General features: G+C 36.8%; 1 protein-coding gene across 1 annotated transcript; it reads right to left on the bottom strand.

Moving 5' to 3' along the window:
- Positions 1 to 103: 103 nt before the first annotated feature.
- Positions 104 to 18,462, bottom strand: LOC119040199 (selection and upkeep of intraepithelial T-cells protein 8-like). Its single transcript, XM_037133080.2, has 7 exons — positions 18,384 to 18,462; positions 11,986 to 12,333; positions 11,147 to 11,428; positions 7,073 to 7,183; positions 5,168 to 5,275; positions 1,399 to 1,521; positions 104 to 189 (listed from the first exon to the last, which is right to left on the bottom strand). The coding sequence occupies exons 1-7, from the start codon at positions 18,460 to 18,462 to the stop codon at positions 104 to 106; spliced, it is 1,137 nt and encodes a 378-aa protein (XP_036988975.2).
- Between the last annotated feature and the right edge of the window lie 5,113 nt (positions 18,463 to 23,575).

The raw sequence follows: 23,575 nt of genomic DNA on the forward strand, positions 1-23,575 counted from the left end.
CACACCTGCAACCCAGGCATGTGTCTTGATGAAGAATCAAACTGGCAACCTTTTGCTCTGCAGGATGACATTCAACCAACTGAGCCACACTGGTCAGGGTGGATCATTTCTTGTGTAGTGTTTCCATTTCTACATTTTGCTGCTCCCGTATCTGCCGATTTTTTCGAAGTATTATTTTTTTGATATGTCCTACAAATTAGAGGTTAAAGTAGAGGTTTACTAGAATTTGAGGTTATTCCTTTCTTTTGTCTGTAATATTAGCTGTCATTGGTGTTCAGTGACTAGGTTATTAATATATTGTTACATTATTTAAATAATTATATTGGCAACTATTACAATACTGTATTTATTTTTAAATTAATATTTTATTGATTAAATTGTTTTACTTATTTCTTATATATTAATTATATTTCTTATATATTCATCTAATTTTTAACATATTCTCATTCCATTTGAATTTTTTCTTAGATAGTTTTCATATAGTTTACAGTAATGGTGAATTTTTTATGTTCTTAACTATTACTTGCTCTTACTTATAAGAAAGTATTTAGAATAGGTAAAATTGTGGGCTCAAAACATACTTACCCATTAGAATCTCGTATATATTGTTTTTGTTTCTTCTAACATCTAGTGACACACATAGATATTCACTGTTCATTTAATACTCTGTTCATTTAAGTTATAGCAAGAAAGCAATGAAAATTACTCGTGGTTTTGTGAATTTAAATTCACTTACAGTAAGATTTGTGGGAAAATTATATATCTGAAGACTTGTTGGCCCTCATACATCTCAAAATTTTAGCATAAAAAATCAAGAATTTTTAGCTTCCTACCTATTACTTGAGATTCCTGGTTGAACAAAAGCAGAGAAATGGTGAAATTCATTCAAGGAAGCAGAGTGAGCAGAATTAAAAATGTCAAAATTGAATAAAGTCTTTGTGATTTTAAGTGGATAGAATAACACAAGCAGTGGATAATTTAATCTATGTGTACAGCAATGTCCCAACACCAGCTTGGAGAGACCTACACCACATCTTTTTAGGGTGCTAGGGACCCAGATGTCAACATAAGAACTGCCTGCATGCTGCAGGAGGACAGGGGTAAACCCGGGAGAACAGCTATGATTCTGTGTGTTAGTAGCTGAAGTACAGAGCAGAAGTCTGGAGATCAGGACAGAAGATGTCACTCTTTGTGCACTTGAGATGAGACAACTTTACCTTAGTATATAAATGTGTAACTTGACAAAAGAGATTTGGGGGCTTATGTTGTTTTTCCTCTGAAAAGAGGATGAACCTTGGGCTACTAAGCTGGCAGAAAGTGGGGCCTTACAAGACATAGAACAAAAATATGTGCTGGAAAAATGATAGGTTAGAGCTATGACTAACCCTGACCACTTACCTTTTATTGACAGGTACAAATAAGAAATAAGTGCACCATAAAAAACCATCAGCACAACGCCTATGCTTGAAATATCCCATATCCAGTCATTGTATAAAAAAAACAAAGGATCTGAAAGAGACACTGAGAAAGGTATACCAATTAGAAAATTAGTTAAAGTGAGAACTAAGAGAAGAGAATATTCTGGAACCAATATTTAATATAACTTATTTGATCTGATAACTTATTCTTTTTGTTGTTGTTGTTGTTCAAGTACACTTGTCTCTATTTTCTCCCCCTCCCCCCATCCCAGCCATCCCCACCTCCCACCCCTGATCCCACCCACCTTGGTTTTGTCCATGTGTCCTTCATACATGTTTCTGAAAACCGTTCTCTCTTTCCCTTCTTTACCCTCTTCCCCCTTCCCTCTGGTTACTGCCAGTTTGGTCTTAAGATTTTAATGTCTCTGGTTATATTTTGCTTGCTTGTTTGTTCTGTTGATTAGATTCCACTTATTAGTGAGATCATATGGTATTGTTCTTTAGCAGTTATCATTTGAGTACTAAAAATGTACTAATTCAATCAACCATCACAACTATATAAAATAGACCCTTTAACATTCTTTTGTTATCTTATTAATTTTGAGTTGATGTTATAACAAGATGCCATGTGAATGAGAAGAGTGGACCTTGACTTTGGGAGAGCTGTGAATACTTGGGGAGAAAACAGACTGTCATAGGCGGGATGGGCATCCCCCCAAAAGACCTATTCTCCAATCCCTGGGCCTGTAAATATGTTACATTATATGAAAAAAAGACTTTGCAGATAAAATTAGGCTATGAAGCTTAAAATAAAGACATTATTCAGGAATATTTAGGTGAGGAAAATTAATCATGTGAGCTCAGAAAAGCAGAGACTTTCTCTGGCTGCAGTCAGAAATATGAGGCAGAAGAAGAGATTTCAGATGCTGACAGGGACTTGACCTGTTGCTGCTGGCAGAGCATGACGAGATCCAGGCAGCCTCCTGGCCCCCTGCTGACAATCAGCAAGGACATGGGACTTAAGTCCCACAACTGCAAGGAATTGATATTGTCCAATGAACTAAATCAATTTGGAGGCACATGAGTGAGGCTTTGAGTATAATCTATCCTGGTGTAAAATTCCTTTTCATCACGAACTGTGAAACTAAAAAAAAAAATTACCTGCCTTAAAATATCATGGTGCAATAAGCATAAGAAAACAGTTGTAGACATTCCCAGTAAAAGGCAGAGAAAATGAAAAGAAAAAAGTACTTTCTACTCCCAAGCAATTTCAAAATTCGGGCAAACTCCATTAGGTCTCAAGTCCTGAGGATAATTCTCTGTGAGTCATGGGCTAAAGGATGAATAATGGACTTGAAAGATACTCCACACCTAATGCATGGTACTTTGTGTGGTAAAAGAGTATTTGTAGGTGTTACTAAGTTAAGGATCTTAGACAGGGAGATGATTCTGAATAGTCTGGCTGAGCCCACTGCAATCACTAGTACCCTTATAAGAGGGAAGCAGTTTATTTTATACACAGACGAGAAGAGGATGTAAAGACAAAGTATTTCACTTATATGTGGAATCTAAATAATTAAACTAATGAACAAACACAACAAAACAAACAGACTCATAGACACACAGTACAAACTTATAGTTGCCAGAGGGTTGAATGATGGGGGAGATGGGCAAAAAGGTGAAGGAGACTGAGAGGACGAACTCATAACATAAATAAGTCACTGAGATGTAATGTACAACATAGGGAATGCAGTCAGTAATATCTAATTAATAACTTGAGGGATCAATGGTTACTAGACGACTCATGGTGATCACTTCCCAAGGTATATAAATGTCAAATCACTATTTTGTACACCTAAAACTGATATAATATTGTATGTCAACTATAATTAAAAAGAACTCTGTATTTAAGAATGAAAAAAAAAGATAGAATTCCTAGGGATAAAATGACAAAATAGAGCTGTACACTGTAAAGCATGAAACATTGTTGAAAGTAATTATATAAGATCTAAATAGATAGAATGATATCCACATTCTTTTTACTCAATGTTTATAACAGAATTATTAATAGTAGCTAAAACTGAAAACAACTCAAGTTACATTAATTGGAGAATGGATAAATAAAATGTTCTGTATTCACATAATAGACTATTATTCAGAAATAAAAAAGAATGAAGAACTGATACATACTAAAACATGAATAAACTTTTAAAATAATATGCTAAATGAAAGAAATCAGTCAAAAAATAAATATCATTTGATTCCATTTATATGAAATGCTTAGAAAAAGCAAATGAAAACCAAGATGAAATACCACTACAAACATTGATCTAAAGTTAGAGAGACTACAGGAACCAAATATTGAATACATGAGGGAATAAATGTTCTCTTATCCATTGCTGGTGATATGTAAAATGATACAGACACTTGAGCTGTTCGTTATAAAATTAAACATACACATAACACATGGTCCAGCTCAATTTCTAGATATTTATTTTTAAAAATGCTGATCACAGCTATGTGGTCATTAAACATGCAAATCCCTTTACAATCAGGAATAATGTAATTTGCCTCAGACATCTCTTACAGTGGTTGAGTTGGCTTGTGTCCTGCTCTCTTCAGGAGTGACAACTGACAGTTGAAATTAAGACGTCCTGGGGAAATGCGACTTGTATTTACTGTTTTTTCCCCACATTTTACCCAGGTACTTGATTTGTTTACACTATCACCAATTTTCCTTTAGTACTGAAAAATTGGTCTTTTTATCCATCAATTTGGTAAGTTTGAAGGCAGGGTTTCACAATTTTCAGTGGAAAGAATTGAAAAAAAGGCCCATGTAAGTTGCTGTTCAAGGCCCACTGTGCATGAGGATGCGGATGGGAACTGAGGCACAGAGAGAGCCCTGCTGGTGACCACCCAACTCTCTATACTTCTCCTCCGTGATTCGAAAGCAATGCCTCAGATAAAACAGAGGGTATTTTCCCCTTGTTTGATGGTAAGTATCCTGTATATTCATTTCCTTAGAATCCTCTAGACAATTAAGAATTATAACAATTAAATACAATCTGATTTAAGCAATTGTTATTTTAAATATTTTATATCTCTTAGAAAATCAATTTTTATGGAGGAAACTTTTGTTGTTAATAAGTTAGAAATATAAACACATATCAGCTTAAAAAAAGAATTGTCAAGTGTCAAAATTACATTTTTGAATGATTTAATTACATTAATCTACCAACTTTATCTCTAAGTGATAGCCTCATTTCATAGGCAATAGGTCCAAGGAAGGATTTCCATGTTCCATAATCTTTCTGAAATTGCATGCAAGCTGAAGAGGTATGTATGAATATCACTGTCAGATGGAAAAACATTGATGTCTAGCATCGTGTACTCAATGTAGGCACTCCGCCCCAAGTAGACAAGAAGCGGAGACCAGAGTCATGAATGTGCACCGTCAGGGGCCCCAGTAAAACGAATGAGTGGTTGCCCCCAAGCATATTTTCTGGAGCCAGAATGGTTTTCCCTCCTTGCAACAGGAGGCGCTATGTCCTAAAGCACAGTTGAGAACACGGGCAGCAGTTATAGGACCTTCAGTCCTTGACGCCCACAACAATCTAGTGTTGGAATTTGGTCCTCTGTAACGTCACCCGAACCACTGTTCTTGGCAATGATGAAAGAGTCACACAGCTTTGGATAAACAACCCAGATTCTCAGGAAAAGAGAGAGTCCCCACTACTGAGCTGACTTACCTCCTCTCCGAAATAGCACATACATAATGGGCATTATACAAGAGCATCCAAAACACAGTAATTGAGCATAACTTGTGTTCAACAAATGAATGAGGTCACACTGGAACTCTAGAACACAGAGAGAGTTAGAATTAAAAAATGAGGGCTGCAGGCACGCGGAGGCATAACTGACATAAGGAGCATTATCAGAAAAAACATAGTCATTGTCCTGCATGCACTTGACCTAGATAAGGCTCAGGATGCGCTTTTACTTTGTGGGTGACGTCAGGACCTAGGAGGACTGGATTTGTAGCTCTAACAGGGCTAAGAGCAGTTTCCTTTCTTAGTTCTCAGCACCCGACCTAGCACAACATTAATCTGTCTGGGGGCCTGGGGAGAGGCCCTAGGAGACGTCATCAGATGTGTGGGGCTTCTGAGGGTTGTGAGACTGACCGGATGTCACTGTGGCGACACTGAGTTGGCTGAAAGAAAAAAACTGTCCTGTTCATGGACTCTGAATGTACTTACACCTTTCAGCTTGAATCCCACTGTCAAGGGGCTGATTTCTACAAGCTAAACAGAGATGATTAAATGTTTTTCCATATATTACTAAAATATGTATCCATTTATTCTTTGGCTTATATCACCTTCCAGAGGAAAGTATGGTACAATCAGGTACTTTCTAAAGAAACTCAATTGTAGTAAAGTTATGACCTCGGTTCATTAAAAGACTTTTGTGGGGAAGTGGGAGAAAGCTAACTGGAAGATATCATGTATCAGCAGATTAGATTTTCAAAATGAAGAAAATTCCCACAATAACTATGCAACAGGCTGCCACGTGAGTTGATAACTTCCTCAGCCACTAGGCTGTGCAGGCAGAAACCTGACACTAAACCCTGGAAGGAAGCACAGTGATCGGAGCCTGAGAGCTGGAGCCAAGCACATCCTAGGTGTTCCTACCTCGGCTCTGCCACTTGCAAGCTATGTGAGCCACCATATCTCATCTATAAAATGCTAATGGTAATAGCACTGCCTATTAGGGTTAATTTAGGTAAATTCTGTAAAATGACTATCACAATGCCTAGCGTAAGGTAGACACTGAATAAACATGGTAGCAGGTTTTAAGGATCTGGTAGAAAAATGAGCACAATGGATTGTATCTTCTCCTTTGACTCATGTCCATTAAATCGTCTACTCAGTCTCCAAACTCACATCCCATATCTCACAATTTACTCAGCAGTATATGAGCTATTTTGCTTGGTAATATTTTGGGGCAAAAATTGTTCTTAATGTTCTTGTAGCTGATGGGCCACAATATCCACTATAGTATTTAGCGATATATTCATAAAGAAAAGTGATAGTCATTTAGTTTAGCCATAAAACCCAAAGAAACATAAGGATTCCTAAGAAATCCTTAGAAAGAATTTATTAGTTTGGAGACCTATTTCTTTTTCATGTTAGTTTTGTTCAAGTCCTTGAATGGAGGTACTATCTCAAAAATTAATGGCAATCCATGTAGGAGGAAAGACTGCTATCGAATGAAGAGTATCCTAGAAAAAACTCAGGATTTGGCCCTCACTAAGTTATTTTGACTGAAGCAGAGGTTGGCTCTACTTCATTTCAGTTGAATACACTCTTGTCTAAGAGAGAAAACACTCCTTTGTGGGCACAGAAGTAACTGGGAGCCTGAGCAGCTCAGGAGACATACTGACCTCAGTCCTCAAACAATCCTTGTCCCGAGAAGCTCATAAATGACAGGTGTGAAGTCTAACAGGTCTAAGGTGAGAAACAAGTCCTAAGCCATTCTATGCAAGGCTTGGAACGTTCTCACAAATGTCGGACAGCTTTGCTTAAGCACCCCATGTGACTTGAGCATCACACTGAAAGCGGTGCCCTAAGTGATTACACCCTTGTTGCGGCAGTTACCTGTTTTTCTGAAATGTTGACAGAGTAGGAGCACACCAATAAAAAGTAGTATCACACAGAAAATTGAAATTAAAGCTATCAGCAAGATGTAGACTGGATAAAATAGGGCATCTGAAAGAAAGAGCAGAACAATCAGAAGTTCAATAAATCCATGACATGCACCACTATTGAATTAGGGATTTTACTGCTAATAAGGAACATTACCTTTCAGATCCTGCATTTTCTTTATTTTTATTTTTATTACTTTTGTATTTGAGTCAGGGCTAAAGATCAGTGGAACTATTTTACTGGCAAGTACAGAGCCTGGGATTGAGTGTTTTGGGGATGGAGTTTAGACTGAGGCTACAATGGAATGAAGTCTCTCCTTTGTCTCTTCTCATATTCCTGTGCAAAGGTTTCCTGATTATAAAGGAAACAATCAAGCAGAACCCTGGATGCCATAACTCACGCTGGGAGCTGAGCAGCTCAGTGGCCCTAAGACAGCCTCAGAATTGTCTCCAGGGAGCTCTTAAGGTATAATGAAGACAAATAGATCTTTCTTTTCTTTTATGGTTTGCATTTTTAAGTTCTCTCTAATACGGTATTTTCCTCCAAAAGTGTTATTTCAGTTGCAGCATTTAACTTCTAACCCCTCTGAAATTTATTTTTGTATAGCTATATGCAGGAGTCTTTTTCTTCCTGCGGTATTGTTAATTATTGCAACATTACATAGGAACTGTTTCATCTTTTTAATAATGCATTAAAATTCATGCATTACAGTTTGGTATACACTGTTTCCTTATGACCTGGATCTCATTCTACCCTCCTTATTTTTTATTATTGGTACAATGGTCTTTTCCTGTGACAGTAAACAAGAGTCTGTGGTCATAAATGACCACAAATTATTTAACTGTTCATTGTTCAAAATCACTTTCTTCATTTAAAGACATTTCAGATAGAAATTCTTTGGAGATCTTTTTTTTAAAATGAAGTTGGGTAAGGTAATATTGAAGTTAGTATGGAAGAATGAATATCTGTAAGTGGTAGAGAAAAGGTTAAGTAAATAAGGAGGTAGAATTTATTTTATCAGATTACAAAAACTGAATATAATACATGGAGATATAAAGCACAGCATAGGAAATACAGTCAATAATATTATAACTGTGTACGGTACAACATTGGTACTGTATTTATCAGGGTGATCACTTTGTAAGTTATATAAATCTCCAATCACTATGTTTTTCACCTGAAACTAATATATTGTATGTTAATTATAATTGAAAAACAAAACTCATATATTTATAATTTTAATTATAAGATTAAAATTATAAATTTTAATTTATAATTAAATTATAAATTTTATATAATCTTATGTGAGATTTAATATAAAACCCATATAACATGAAATTTAATATAAAATTCATAATTTAAAAACTGACTATAATGAAGTGATTATATTGATTCTGGGTTGTGTTTGTCTGTATAGACATAAATATTCCCACTCAAAACACAGTATTCCTCCATAAACATGTATGTTTTTCTGAGGCCTTTCAGACAGAATACGTATTGTTTGCAAGTAGATTCTGTATCTGGCTTGTGACTCTATGCATTTTATGGCTAATGTTAAACACATGCTATTTTTTTCCAAGATTTTCATTGGGTGTTTTTGCCTTTTATTATTATTTTTGTTCTAGTGCATAATTAAGAAAATATATATTTGTGTTTTGGTTGCATATTTGCCTGTACCATATATTTGGTACTTTTTAATGATAGCAATAACATTTTTTCAGGAAAAGCAAAGTTTACCATGCAATGTTTGTGCAGATTTCATGTTTGTCTGGTTTAAATTTTAACTGGTTTAATACTTGTAAATGACATAAAGGTGTGAGATCTTTACTTAGTACACAGAATGTAAAAAGTGATAACAACATTGCTCACACAGTTCATGAAAGTCTTTTCTTCAAAATTTATTAATTATTATGTAATTCGACTTTGCTTATTATTCATTTAATTGCAACAGATAGGGCTCTTTTTTCAAATATTATGCTTATTTTAAATCCTATTCCAGTTTGAATTCTATCTGAAACTAGTATTTGAATTCACCTATCATATACAATTCTTATTAATTTACATAGAAAACAACTGTCTTTAGTGAAATAGTAAGAAACATTAGGAAGATTAAAAAGAGGTTAAAATGGAAATTATTTTTCTCATTGACCAGAGGATGAGTTCAAAACAAATACTTCCAAATATTGCTATTTGCCTGTGCTGTTTGTTTTCTTCCCCTCCCTCTTTCCTTATTTTCTCAAATACTTTGCAGGTTTCTCTTATTTGCCTAAAGGTCATCTAAAAGGTATGCTCCAAAATTCAGTTCTAGGATTTGTTTTTTTTATTTTTTTCTGTTCTAATTCTTTTTGTGGTTGAAGACATTCACATTATATCTCAAGCCTCATCTCTTCCACAGAATTTTAATGCATATCTACCTCCTAGTTAACATTTTCATTTTATGTCTTACAGGCATGGTCTTGTCTCCAAGATATGCTCATCTCACAAACTTCTCCATCTCAGTAGGTGAAAACCTATCTTTCATGACTCAAGCCCTGAACTTTAGAATTGTATTTCACCCCTTTCGTTCTCTCATCGTGCATTTGATTCATCACTAAGTCCCATCAGCACTGCATTTAAAATATTCTTAGAATCTTACTGTTACCACCTTTTCTGCCATATCTATTTCCCAGATCATTGTTATGGACTCCTATCTAGTCAGGGTAACACTTTTTTTTTTCCAGTCCATTTTATAATCCTTTAAGAAGATTAGAAAAAGATATGTAAGATAAAATGCTGTGCCTTCTGACTAGAAGGAGACTCCCTGAAGTGACATGTGAGGGCCCACCACTGTCTTCCCACAATCAGCCCAGACTTCTCTGCATAGGTGTTAGCTGAGGGTACCTTTGTCACACATAAGACATAGCCTTTTCCTCTTTGGCCTTTGATGTCCAGCCACCCTGCTTCTGAAGGTGATGTATCAACCAGTAATCAGAAACCTGTGCTTTAGTTCCACATTTTACTTGATGTTGATTTGACTGGCTTCTCTCAACATCTATTTACCTATAAATGGCCACAATAATCTTTTCTTACTGAATTTTCAGGAAGTTTTCGAGTTAGTGTTAGTACAGAATATTAGATAATGGTAAGCAAAGATTTTTGCCTCTACTAATACATTTGTATTACAACATGTCACAAAAATCCATGAAGTATGATTATACTTCTTTCTAAGATGAGAAAACTATAGTTAGGAAAGTAAATGACATCCTTTAAGTCACTGAGCTAAAAGCTTGTTAAGCTGGCACATGAATACTGCGAATGAAAATGGGGCTCTGTAATAAATCAGTGGCCAAAAGTAACCTCACAGGGTGATTGGATCATAAAGTCCTAACTGGGCAGGTCATGGTAGGTAATCATACCTTAGGCTTATAACTTCTTTAGCAAAAGGTATATTTTCACCTTAATCAAGCCATATCCATTGTTCTGGTGCCCCTAGATTAACAGACCTTTGAAATGCCAGAGTACTCTTTTTCAGACTCCTGGGAGGCATAACCAGTCTCAGTGGATCACAATCTTGTTACATATCATGTAACCTAATATTCCCTCCCTTACTGGCTTTCTCCCACCTCCATGTAATTTCCTCATGTTTCCTCCTTAATTCAAAGTGTATTTTTAAAAAAACTGCAAGGCTGTCATTCTTGTGAGCATTTGGAATCTTGCTTCTGGGCATGCATCAGTTTGGCTTGAAAATTCTCTACAGGTTTGGACATTCTTGCATTGATGATATTGTGAGGGTCTAATGAGATAATGAACTTCCCTTTAAAGCTACAATGTGTATTTCAGTTATGGGTTGTTATTACCCTTCTAATTTTTTCCTCGAAAGTCCTCCTCTCAGCACCTGACAATATCTGTGTACAAAAACCCATAACAATTTTAAAAAGTCACATTCAAATACTGCTTGATAATGTACAAGGCTTTTAAATATGAATTATCTCATTTATTTTCTCTATATCTTGCTTTATTGACAACCAAACCCTGCCAAACACTCACCAGCCAAGAAGATACTTATTTGCTTCCCTTCATCTGACAGAGGGTTTCGAATGTAGCAAAGCAGACTGCCCTGTGATTTGTTTCTGAGGAAAACAATCATCTTCATGTAGAATAATCCGGCTTCATCCCGTGAATAGGATTTTGATAAATGTGGAACTACCTCTCCCTTGTTGTCTCTCCACTCCATCTGGGGCTCTGGGAACCAGCCTCCTGAGTTACACTCCACCATAAGTCCACCAGTGCTAACAACCTGAATATAGATCTGTGTCTCCAAGCCTAATGCTGGGTAAATGAGACAGAAATCAAGATGGTTATCGTATTGAGATTGAGTCATAGATAGAGAACAGGCTGACAGCTGTGGGGGTGGGTTTGGGATTGGAGGGATCAAGCTTAAAAGAACAAGGACTTGTGTACATGGACAATGACCAGTGTAGTAATTCTGGGGGCAGAGACAGTTGGGTGGAGGGGGAAGAAGGTATGAGAGGGATAAATGGTACTGGAAAAATATAATAAAAGTAAACTATTATTAAAAAAAAGAAAGTTGAAAGTAAAAGGGTCTCATTAATCTTGTATTCTGCAATATAAGAAGGGGTAATCCTCAAATCCACATCCAAGCTACAAATTAGACTATATTTGGTCACTCAGCTCTGTTTATTTACTGCATAGTACATTTTTGCAGTAGATATAGGGTGTTTTCTCGCTATTTTAAACACTTGAAGTACTGTGTAAAAGTAAAAAAGACAAGAAATAAAAAGAAAAAATAATATATTTTCTACATATTTCAGCTCATGGGGCCATGAGACCATTGTTATGCAATGTTCCACCATACACCTACCTACCTGTGACACTCAGGTTCATGCCAGCCACACCCCTGAATTCCCTGTCCTTGAATGAACACTGATATGGTCCATTATCAGAAACGCTGATATTATGAAGTCGGAGAGTCACTTTGCCATCCCCAATGTCCTCTTTCACAAACTCTATGCGATCCATATATTCTGGGGCAGTGTTCTCATTCACTTCATGGCCATCTCTGTATAGGTGAACAAGCTTGGAATGATTACCCTTGAACCAAGACACCTCCATGTGTTCTGCACTTTGTGGTGGGGACAACTGGCAGCTAAGCTCAGCCTGTCCTCCTACTGTAGCCACCAAGTGTCCCGTGGAAGTGATCACTGTCCACTTTTCTGTAGGGAAAGATAAAAAACTAGGATAAGTTTGAGGCCAACAGCATCTCTCTTGCTATATATTCAAGGACATACTGTATTCTTCCCATCTAACCTGGCCATTTTAAATGTTCCCTTCTGTGTAAATCAACATTTTATTTATTGAAAAGACCAATGTTACTACACTATTCTCTTTAAAACATACTCACTTGGGTTCTGGGGAGATGGCAGCACAGAAAGCATCAGGAACATGACTCCCTACTTAGACAATGATTGCACTGGCAGACTCTGCCTGAGGTAACTGTTTTAGAACTTTGGGGTCTATGGGAGGTCTTCAACTTCCAGGGGAAACGTTGGATGGTAAATTGCATTAATTTTGGTCAATTTCAGTTTCTATCACAGTAGCATCTATCCATTGCCCACCCTCAGCCTCATGGCAGGCAGCTGGGCACTCTCCCTGGAGCAGCTCTCACATAGACCATGGGAGCCAGAGTAGGCAAAAAAGGAAAATAAAACAAAAAACTGTCATTCAAATACTGGGCATCTGTGCTGTGATCACTGATTGATGCTTCCAACCACAGAGATTGGAAGACAAAGAGGCAAGTGGCCATTGAGATGTACATTCTCTTTTTTCAAGCCTATCCTCTCTAACTGAAGTGACACCCAGGGAATTTAAAGGGCCAGCATCCTTTCATTCACTCCTTCTGATACAGAGAGTTCTGATCAGAACACTGGGAAGGATTAGGGAGGGGCCACAGGAGGAGGCTGCAATGGTAAAAGTCTAGGACTAGGCTGACTGAGAAGCTGTACATTTCCAGAGTGTGTGGTATCATGGACCAGAAGATTTAAAATAAAAGGAGGGTAGAGACTGGCTCTTGGGCTCTCTTCCTTTAGGATGCCTGGATGATCATGCTGTAGTTGCCTGCATTTCCCAAAGGATTGTATTTGGATAGATTTTGGGTGGGAGGAGAAACTACAGGCTCAGCCTGGGATCAGGCTGGCCTAGCAGAGGGTGGCAGGGTTATTCTTCTTTGGGTGCTCTAGAAGGGATGGGCTTTGAGGCAAAAGACTCATTCTTCTAAAATCATGTAGCTTTTGTTATCTTATGTTGTTTTAGCTTTTATAAACTAATTCTATAGACATAAGATAATTAGAAACTAACAGGAGGAATGGTAGGGGAACTCGGGAGTTAAAAAGTTTAGCCTTAATTCAAAGGTTTAAGTGATTAAAGCTGTAACTAAAGAGTTAAAGATTTTACCCTCAAAAGATGTTATTCCAAAATTGTGTAGCTTTTGAATAAAGACTCCTTTCCTTTTTCACCAAACTTTTGCCTCTGGAATTTTGCCTAGAGGGTAGCAGCCAGCAGCAGTTCCCCACTCGCTGTTTGGTAACAATTCATTTTTCTTTTTTCCCATTTTGGGAACAAGACATTAAAGATTAGAATATTCAAAAGCAAATGCATATATGGGGGAAATTGGAAAGTGACCACACATGTCCAAGAAAAGGGACAGGCGTATAAAAGCTTGAGGAGACCTGAAGTTAACACCTCATAGTGATCCTTGGCACACAGACAGCCTACAACAATAAAATAAAACAAGATAAAAATGATAAACAAAACAATAACAAAAAGCCAACAAAACCTGAAAAAAGAGAGGAGTGAAGTTTTGAGTTAACACATTAAATTTCAATGTCCAGTTTCCATTTAAACAATTCACAAAATATACAAAGAAACAGGAAAATATGGCACATTCCAAGAACAATAAAATCAAACACAAACTGTTCTGAGGAAAAAAAAAAACCTGATGGCAGGCAGATCTATAATTAAAGACTTTAAAAGAAGTATCTTAAGATGCTAAAAAGAAAAACATAGGAAGAGATGATAAAGTCAAGAAAAAAATGTATGAACAAAACAGAAATATAAATAATGACCTAAAAACCTGAAAAGAAAACAAAAAGGAATTCTGGAGCTAAAAAAAACAAAACTGAAATGAAAAATTCACTGGTGGGATTCAAAGGCAGATTTAAACAGAAAAAAAAAAAAAGAATCAGTGTACTCAAAAGCCGGATGATGGAAATTATTAAGTCTGGGGAACAGGAAGAAAAAAGATTAAAAAGAGTGAACAAAACTTAATGGATTTGTGGGACATCATTGACTAGAACAAGATATTTATTGTGGGAGTCCCAAAAGGAGGAGAGAGAGAGAATGAGACAGAAAGAACATTTGGTACAATAATGGCTGAAAACTCCCCAAATGTAATAAAAGACATGACTCTAAATATCCATGAAGTTCAACAAAATCTAACTAAGAAGAACTCAAAGACAATCACAAGCAGACCCTTTCAAATCAGACTTTCAAAAGACAAAGAATCTGGAGAGCTGCAAAGAAGAAGCAACTCATCACATATGAGGACGTATAAGCAGATTTCTCGCCAGACCTTTGGAAACCAGAAGGCAGTGGAAAATATATATACAAAATACTGAAAGGAAAACAAAACAAAACACTGTTAGTCAAGAATCACATGTCCAGCAAAGTGTCCAGAATTGAATAAGTTAAGTTATTGCCAGAAAAATGTGAGGGAGTTTGTCGACATTGGGTCTGCCCTACAACAATGAAAACAATGCTTGAGGGAGTTGACAGTGACCTGAAATTAAAGAAGTGAAGTACCCAATGAAGCTAAATACATGAGCAAGTATATGAGCTATTATTATTATAACAATGGTTTCTTTTTATTGATTGATTTTTTTAAAGAGAGAGATGTAACAAGGAATTGAACCCACAACCTTGGTGTGTAAGGACAATACTCTAACCAGCTGAGCTACCTGGCCAGGGTGTAACAATAATTTCAAGCTCCACTTTTTGTTTCCAATGTCATTTAAGAGACTAATATATTTTTTTAAGTTATTAGTATAAAAGCTAGCATTATTGTAACTTTGGTTTGTAAGTCCACATTTTATATTATATAATATAAAAGACTAATATAATTAAGAGAATTATTAGTTTATGTCTTAGGGTACACAATATATGAAGATATACTTTTGTATTGTCAAGTAAAGGATTAGGTACAAAGCAGTTAAAGAAAAAAGTTTTTATGTTATTAAAGTTAAGCTGTTATATATTCATATTAGAGTATCAATATTTTAAAATTTTAAATGCAATCCCCATGATAACCCCCCGAAAATACCTAAAGAATATGTAGAAGAGGAAATAAGGAAGGAATTTAAATGTTTCAATACAAACAATCAACTAAACATAAAAAAAAGAAGGTTGCCCTGGGTGGTGTGGCTCAGTGGATTGAGTGCCAGACTGCAAACCAAAAGGTTGCCAGTTTGATTCCCAGTCAGGACACATGCCTGGGTTGTGGGCCATGTCCCCAGATGGGGGTGCACAAGAGCCAACTGATCGATGTATCTCTTAACAGTTTTCTCCCTCTCTTTCTCCCTCCTTTCCCCCTCTCCAAAAATAAATAAATAAAGTCTTTTTTTAAAAAAAAGAAGGTAGTGAAGAAAATGAGAGACAATAAAGCTAAATGGCATACAAAAAAAAAATAACAAAATGACAAAAGTAATTCATTATTTCCAAAAACGCAACATACAACCATACGCTATCTGCAAAAGATTTACTTAGATCCACAGACTCAAATGAATTGAAAGTGAAGAGATAGAAAAAGATAATCCACGCAAGAGGAAATCATGGTGGTGATTGCAAAAATGTTATGTATTTAATATTAGCGAACAGTATAATCAAAATTAGTTAAGATAGTTAATGTAATTTTATGTGTATTTCATGAAATGAAATACACATAAAATTTATACTTGATAGAAAATAAAAGCACATATGTCAAAAAAGAATAACAGCCAAGAAAAGGGGTAACAAACAGAAAACAGTAACAAATATGTTAGATAGTAATCTAGTTATATTAATAATCACTTTAAATATCAGTGGTCTCTGTACTGATTAAAAGAGATTGTCAGAGTGATTAAAAATAAACCAATGATATGTCATCTACAAGAAACCCACTTTTAATATACAGTTTCAGCTTACAAGAGGAAAAAGTGTGACAGACACAAAAGTGGGATGTTATTTGGACTTAAAAAATAAAATTGGTTCCTGTGCTATGACATGAATGAACCTGGAAGATATTAAATTAAGTAAGCCAGTTACAGAAGGACAAATACTGCATAATTGCACTTATATGAGGTGCCTAACATAGTCAAACTCACAGCAGCAGGGGGTAGAATGATAGATTTTTTTGTGGCTGAAAAGAGGGAAAACTGGAGAATTGTTTCTCAATAGGTATTTTGAAAAACCACGCTATACTGTTTTATGGGTAATGCAAATACCTTATAATAACCAAGAATTTTTAGGACTTCCAGTCAAGAAGAAGGCATAACTAAACATGGCTTGCCTCCTCACACAACCACATCAAAACTACAACTAAACTAGAACGACCATCACTCAGAACTGTCAGAAATCAAGATGAATGGAAGTCTAATAACTACAGAATTGAAGAAACCACATCCCTTCAGACTGGTAGGAGGGGCAGAGATATGGAACTTCTTTTAACATTTCTTGTAAGCTCTGAAAATGAGCTGGGTCCCTACCCTTGCTTCTTTCGAGACTTTTTCTTTCATTTTCTGCAGTTTTAATATGATGTGCCTTAATGTAACTTTGTTGTTATTGTTGTTAGTTGGTTGGTTGGTCGGTTTTTAGTATTCATCCTGCTTAGTGTACTCTAAGCTTCCTGGATGTATGGTTTGGTGCCTGACATTAACTTAAGGAAATTCCTTGCCATTATCGTTTCAAATATTCCTTCTGTTCCTTTCTCTTTTTCTTCTCTTCTGTTATTTCCACTATATGTATAGCACACTTTTTATATTGTCTCACAGGTATTGGATTTTTTCTTCCTCTTAAAACTCCCTTTTTTTCTATTTGTTTTTCAGTTTTGAAAGTTTCCATTGATATATCTTCTAACTCAAGATATTCTTTCTTCATTCGTATCTAGTCCACTAAATACGAATGAAGTCCGTGAAAGGCATTCTTCATTTCTGTTACAATGTTTTTGATCTCTATAATTTTTTAAATTCTTTCTTAGAATTTACATTTTTCTGCTTGCATTTCCCATCTGATCTTGCATGCTGCCAGCTTTTTCCATTAGAGCCTTTAGCATAGTAAATATAATTATTATATTAAATCCCAAAATGTTACTATATCAAAGTCTGGTTTTGATGTTTGCCCTGTCCCTTTAAACTGTATTTTTTGCCTTTTAGTAGGCCTTGCAAATTTTTGTTGAAAGCCAAACATGATAGAATGGGTAAAAGGAACTCTGGTTAAAGGCTTTTAGTGATGGAATAAGTGTAGGAGGAGGATAGTATCCTTTAATCCTGTGATTAGACCTCAGTCTTTTATTGAGCCTATGTCCTCGGCTGTGAACTTCATAAGTGCATCTCAGTCTCCTCCTCACCCTTAGCTGGGCTGAAGTTGGATATTTCTCTACCTCCAAGTCGGTCAGACTGATGAAACACTAATAGTTTAGTCTCTGGTAAAGTAGTCTGTCTTGAAGATAGGCCTTGTTAAGAAGATCGTACTTCAAAAAATGGTTACTCTTCACCTCTCTCTGCCTAAAACATTAGGGGATATTCACAGTGAGATCCTAGTAAAAATCCTGGAGGTAAAATTCACAAAAGTGAGTTCTCCTACTAAAATGGGCCTTCTTAGAGTCTAACTCAGACTTGTCCACAATGAGCCCCCAGGAATTCAGTGATCACAGCTTAGATCTTCCTTCCCTGCTTCTGGCTTCCACAGAGAGTTCTGCTCTGATAGCTGTGAGTTTCTAACTCTGCCATTTGTCTAACTTGCCCATTTGGGAGACAGCAATTTGTCCTATGACCTCACTCCCCCATTGAACCTGAAAAGACTTGTTGATTTGGGGGTGGCTTTTCTAGCTTTTTAACTTGATGTTAGGAGGCAATGATGACTTCCAAGCTCTTTCCATGCTGAACTAGACACTGGAAGTCTGCCCTAGGTTCTTTCCATAGTTGTGACTCAGTAAGAAAAAAGGAGATGTTCTCACCTGGTGTTGATGTCATCACTTGTAGGAAAAGAAAGCCCACATAATACCCAGAAAAATAGGAGTACTTAGGCTTCATCATGCCTGGAAAAAGACAAGAAGAAAGTCACAGACAATGAGATACTAGTAGGGATTGTCAAGATACATAAAATTAAATCAAGAACATGAAAGGGGACAACCTCTCAGTGTTCAAAAAAATGACATGTCTCCCCGAAGTGTTTGATCAGAAAAGGTCTTTTCGGTCCCTTTCTCCCACTGAGTCACACTTCACTTTTTATTCCTCACTTTGTAACCTAACCTACTAAGTGACCATTTTCTCCAGGAGGCATAATAAATGGAGCAGAAAAAATATTCAAGTGAATGAATTGGGGGAGGGAAAAAATGGCAAGTACAAACACACAAATGCATAAATGTGTATGGTAAAGTAAGGAAAGTATTTTTTTTAATTCATTTCTTTGAACAATAAAGACAAGACCAAATTGTGGTGGAACTGGAAAAGCTTGTTAATAATTTTATACATTATTTATTAAAAAAGAAAAGTTGCTGAAATATTAACTGAACATCCCATGTTTTATGTGAAACCTACTCTAATTCATAGTCACAAACATGAGTTGATTCACAGGGTCAATAAGTAAAACAAAAACACATAAAACCAACAACCAAAAAGTGGTTCAGGCAATATATATCTTAAAGGGAGATGTAGGACTTTATTAAAATTATAGCCACGTGCTAAAGAAAGAGTCAAGATCTGAAGGAAGAAAGTCCTATGGTCCTAGACTAACTAAATCTATCTACTATTGAAAAAAAAGAGCAAGGTCTATGCAGTCTATATAAAGCCAATGTGAAAAAAACTCAAGTTATGGTGCTTTATAGTTTAATATTTTCCATATCTGACAGATAAAACAAATGGTACTCAGAAACACTGGCCCAATAGACTACTCACATTTGCGGAGGTGGGTTGGCACAGCACCCAGAAAAAAGATCACAACTTCCAAAGAGATGTAGTGATCTCTAGATGATTTATGGTTGCTCTGGTATCTCCGTCCTTTACCACTCCTACTCAGAATCAGCAACTCAGACCTTGAATCTGGGAAAGACAAATATTCGTTTTTAAAGACCAACTATAAGAAATAAAAGGACATGTCTGTATTACAACTTGTATCCAAGTGTTAATAATAGCTTTATTTGTCAACAACTGGAAATAATTCAAAATTTTACTTATGATGAATGGACAAACGAGGTGTGCTACATCTATATGATATAATATATAAAACAATAAAAAGGAATAAGCTATTTTTACACATGTGTGACTCTCAAAAGGATTGTGCTGTGTTAACAAAGTCAGACAGAAAAAAAAGTCAATACTGTGTGATTTCATGAATATAAAATTCTAGAAATTGCAAATAATCTCTATAAAAGTAGATCAGTGGTTGCTTAAGGAAGGAAAAATGGAGAGAAGGCAACAATTACAAAAGTACTTGAATTTTTCATCACTTTTAGAAGTGATGGATATATTATATTGACTAGTGATAATTTTGCAGGTATATACATAGATAAACTATTCACCTTAAACATACGCAGTTTGTTGCACGTATATTATACATTAACAAATCTGTTTTTTGTAAAGTCTACTTTTAAAACACATTAAAATCTTAATAATAACCTTTTGGGAGGCAGTGATATTTAACAACTGTACCATTTACACCAGGTCTGAAACACTGGCATCACTAAGCTTTCTTTGAGTTCTTTATGAAAGAGACTGGGGCAGGGGCACCAATTCTGGGACTCAGAGCAGATAGGCCCTATTTTTAATTTTTAGCAATCTAATACTAAAATTTGAAAGCAGATCTTCTCTTTGGAAACACCTCACTGCCTGTTAACTGTCTACATTGCAGACATCACTTTTCTGTGATGAAAAGACTGCAGAGGCCTTACGAAATTAGAACTAAAAGGAGCACAAACACCAGGCTTTAGGAGGCAGGAGATAGCCTTGTCCTTAACCTTCATTCACAATTTGGTCACTTACTTGAGCTCCAGGATCCAGAGAAAATGTCCTTCCAGTTTCTCAGAAAGTTGTTTCCATGTCTGAAGATGATTTAGCAGTGTTCTTCCACCAACAGTCAGTCACAGGCGAACTACAGTCAAAGTAGGCACTCTGTTAACCACGGCTTCCATCTATCGCCTGCCAGTGGAACATTTTCTCTGGCTGATCTGAAATCAAAATCCCTTCATGGAAAAAACAACAGGGTATCTGTTTCATGTATTATAAAATTCATTTGCAGCTACACCTTGCATCACCCAAAAGGATTCTGTGCTGTGTTTGCCTGAGACATGTCCCAACAAGACACGCCTTAGTCTGAGATGATATCTGAGTGCAGGAGTCTTTCTATATGCATTTTCCCTGGATCTTTCCCCGGAGTCACGAGAATGCTGGGACAAACCTAAGGGGAATTCTTGCTCTTGTTAACAGTGATATGTCCTTCATGTTACCTTCGTAAACACAATTTAGTTTCATCTTACCCATCTGCCCCAAATGAACACTCTTTTCTATGTTGCACACCAGTGCTGTTTTCCTCCTGAAAACCATATTCCATTCAATTTAGAGAAGAGCACAAAACAAGAACCTGGGAAGTAATATTCCAAGCTCTTTCAAATTAATCAAACACTGGAATTTTAAAACCAAGAGGAACCTGGATCAAGTTTAGGTAGTCTGTGCTGGAAATGATCAACTCTGAAAAGAGGCTTTGACAGACCACTACTACCACAAAGTACAGATGTAAAACAAGGCCTACTGAGGACAGAGTTTACAAGCTGATAAGTAGAAGACTATAGGCAGACCTCTGGATTCTCTGTATTCCAGGAAAAGCTGTGCTTAGGCCAGACATGGTTGGACTGCAGGTTCAGGGCCAGTGTTTCATGGAGAGGAACTCCTTGCTGTTGTAATGCTCTACTTTTAAGGAAATAAAAGTAAGAAACATTTACGTGACTCTAAAACAAAAGCGGCTCCAGTATCAAAGGAATGATTAGTCTTACACTGTTTGTTATGCTAACTCAAACCTACTGAGCTATCTCTCTGCTGAACTACTGAAAGGGAGGGTTGGAAGTAAGCCCCCAGGGCCATCTAGATTTCCTCAGTACCTCTGTGACACTTGAAGGTTCAGTGCATATTCCTTTTCATTGTAATTCACTGCCTGCAGGAATAGCAAAAGGCTGTTTAGAGGGCAGTCCTCTATATTTGTAATAAGAAAAAGACACATAATCACCCTAAAAATAGGAGTACTGAAAGCTAACCAAATTCTGTCAATTATTCCTCCCTTCCCTGGAATTTAGCAGAACTAATCCATTCTTGGACAGATTGGAAATTTGAATAGGTATCCAGAAGTTTCTATTCTTTCTTCAGATAAGCTTTAGAATTACCTAACAATTTGTAGTTTTAAAAAGACTTGCTGGGATTTTGATTGAACATCATTGTGTTGGGAAATATCCTGTCTGGTTTCAGAAGCTATAACCCGCCATGGCTAAGGCTGAGTGAGTGACCTTCTGACCGTAAGCCACTAAGAAGACAAAGCTTATCTCCCTGTCAGGATCACCACTTCTGCTCCTTTTATTTCATCCATAACTGGCCCCCAATGCTTGATCAGTTAGCCAAAGACAGGTAAGATTCCCCAAGGGGGGAATGATCACACGGAGTGTGATCTAAGACAGGCATGATCACACGGAGTCCCCAGGGAAGGACTTGGAGGGCTATAGCAAAAGGGGGTGATGGACCCTCGCCCCTTGGCTTTGACATAGCTTGAGTCCTCATTCTGTCTGTGAGAATTCTCCTAATCTCTTGGCTGCCTTACTTCCCCTGCCTGATTTAAGCCTGAAACAATGACAGTGGGTGATGCATCCCTGTGCTGGAAAGGGTGGGTCCCCTTGGTGATCAGGCCTGAGAAAGAATACATAAACTCCTATGAAACCTGCTTTGCTAAGAATGCTCTCAATTAAATGATAAGGGTCAGGGTTCATTTCCCAAAGTTTTGTAGCCCTTTAGCTAACAGACCCTTACTCAGAATAGGCCCTCAGAGTTCTTTGTGTGTTATCCATTGTTTGATCCTTACTGCCTGACAATGATTAATGAGCTTTACCTGTATTCCTGTGCAAAATGAACCTAATAAAAGCCCACTGAGGAAAAAGCTCTTGGCCATTCTCCTTTGAGAGATCGGCCACCTTTCCTCCCCAAGCAGATCATGTCTTGGTAGACTTATTCTCATCCGCAGTGGCTGGGAGGGGGGCCCTGAGGGCAGAACCCCCCCACACCATTGATCTATTGAGACTTCTAATCTATAACTATAGGTATTGACTAATCTACTTAGCTAATCTTTAATGTATCAGCTTATTAGCAATTATAGTAACATTTTGTTAGACATTAGGAGGTTCCCCTTTCTGTAAACCACATGGTTAAGTGCTGTCTTAGATTAGGTTATGGGAAACTGACTCTAAGATTGTATTCAGGGAATTTATAGGTTATATGCTTGGAATCAACACCAGTGGTCAAGTGAAAGAAGTAGCATTTAGTAGGAGGGGTTGTTGACCTGTAATGAAGCAACACCAAAGTTTGCTCTGTGAGCTTCTGTAGCTCGACTGGTGTAATGGCTGAGATCTCATTCCTGAAGTGTGAAAGACCTTTATCACCATGACCTTCTCAGGCCATAGATGTTACATTTTCCCATTTGTTGTTAATATTTGTTTGACAAGGGGAATTTCACAGAGGCAAGAGGGAGCTTTTGGAACCAAGTTACGGAAAAGTTCTACATCTAAATGCAGCAGTGGCTACATGTTATACATTTTTAAAAATGCTTCAAACTACCTTAAATGGCCACATTTTACTGTATGTAAATAATATTTTAATAAAGTTTATTTTTTTAATTGAGAAATGAGGCCCCAATAGATCATCTGGGTGTCAAACTATGCGAATTATACACAACTATATTTAAGTCTTTGTAGAAATCACTCATAAAACTTAATGGTTTATATTCACAGAACAGCTTTATTACACAGCATAGAACAGTAACAGCAGAAGATTATGCATTAAGCAGGATTTGGAATTCTCAGGAGCAAGCTTTTTGGTCTGCCCAGCACTGGGTCACATCACACAGGATATGCATTGTCCCGAGATCTCAAGCCACCACCAGTGTTTTGTGAAGTGCCCC

This window comes from Artibeus jamaicensis, unplaced genomic scaffold (assembly GCF_021234435.1).
Source record: "Artibeus jamaicensis isolate MK-2021 breed Jamaican fruit bat unplaced genomic scaffold, CSHL_Jam_final scaffold_1019, whole genome shotgun sequence".
NCBI lineage: Eukaryota > Metazoa > Chordata > Mammalia > Chiroptera > Phyllostomidae > Artibeus > Artibeus jamaicensis.

What these genes read in the sequence shown, in the direction of transcription:
- LOC119040199 (XM_037133080.2), bottom strand. Translation starts at nt 18,462, where the DNA reads ATGATGAAGCCTAAGTACTCCTATTTTTCTGGGTATTATGTGGGCTTT. An exon ending in AGTGATGACATCAACACCAG is followed by an intron (nt 12,334 to 18,383) that starts GTGAGAACATCT and finishes CTTTCCCTACAG; the next exon opens with AAAAGTGGACAGTGATCACT. An exon ending in AATAAGTATCTTCTTGGCTG is followed by an intron (nt 7,184 to 11,146) that starts GTGAGTGTTTGG and finishes TCTTTCTTTCAG; the next exon opens with ATGCCCTATTTTATCCAGTC.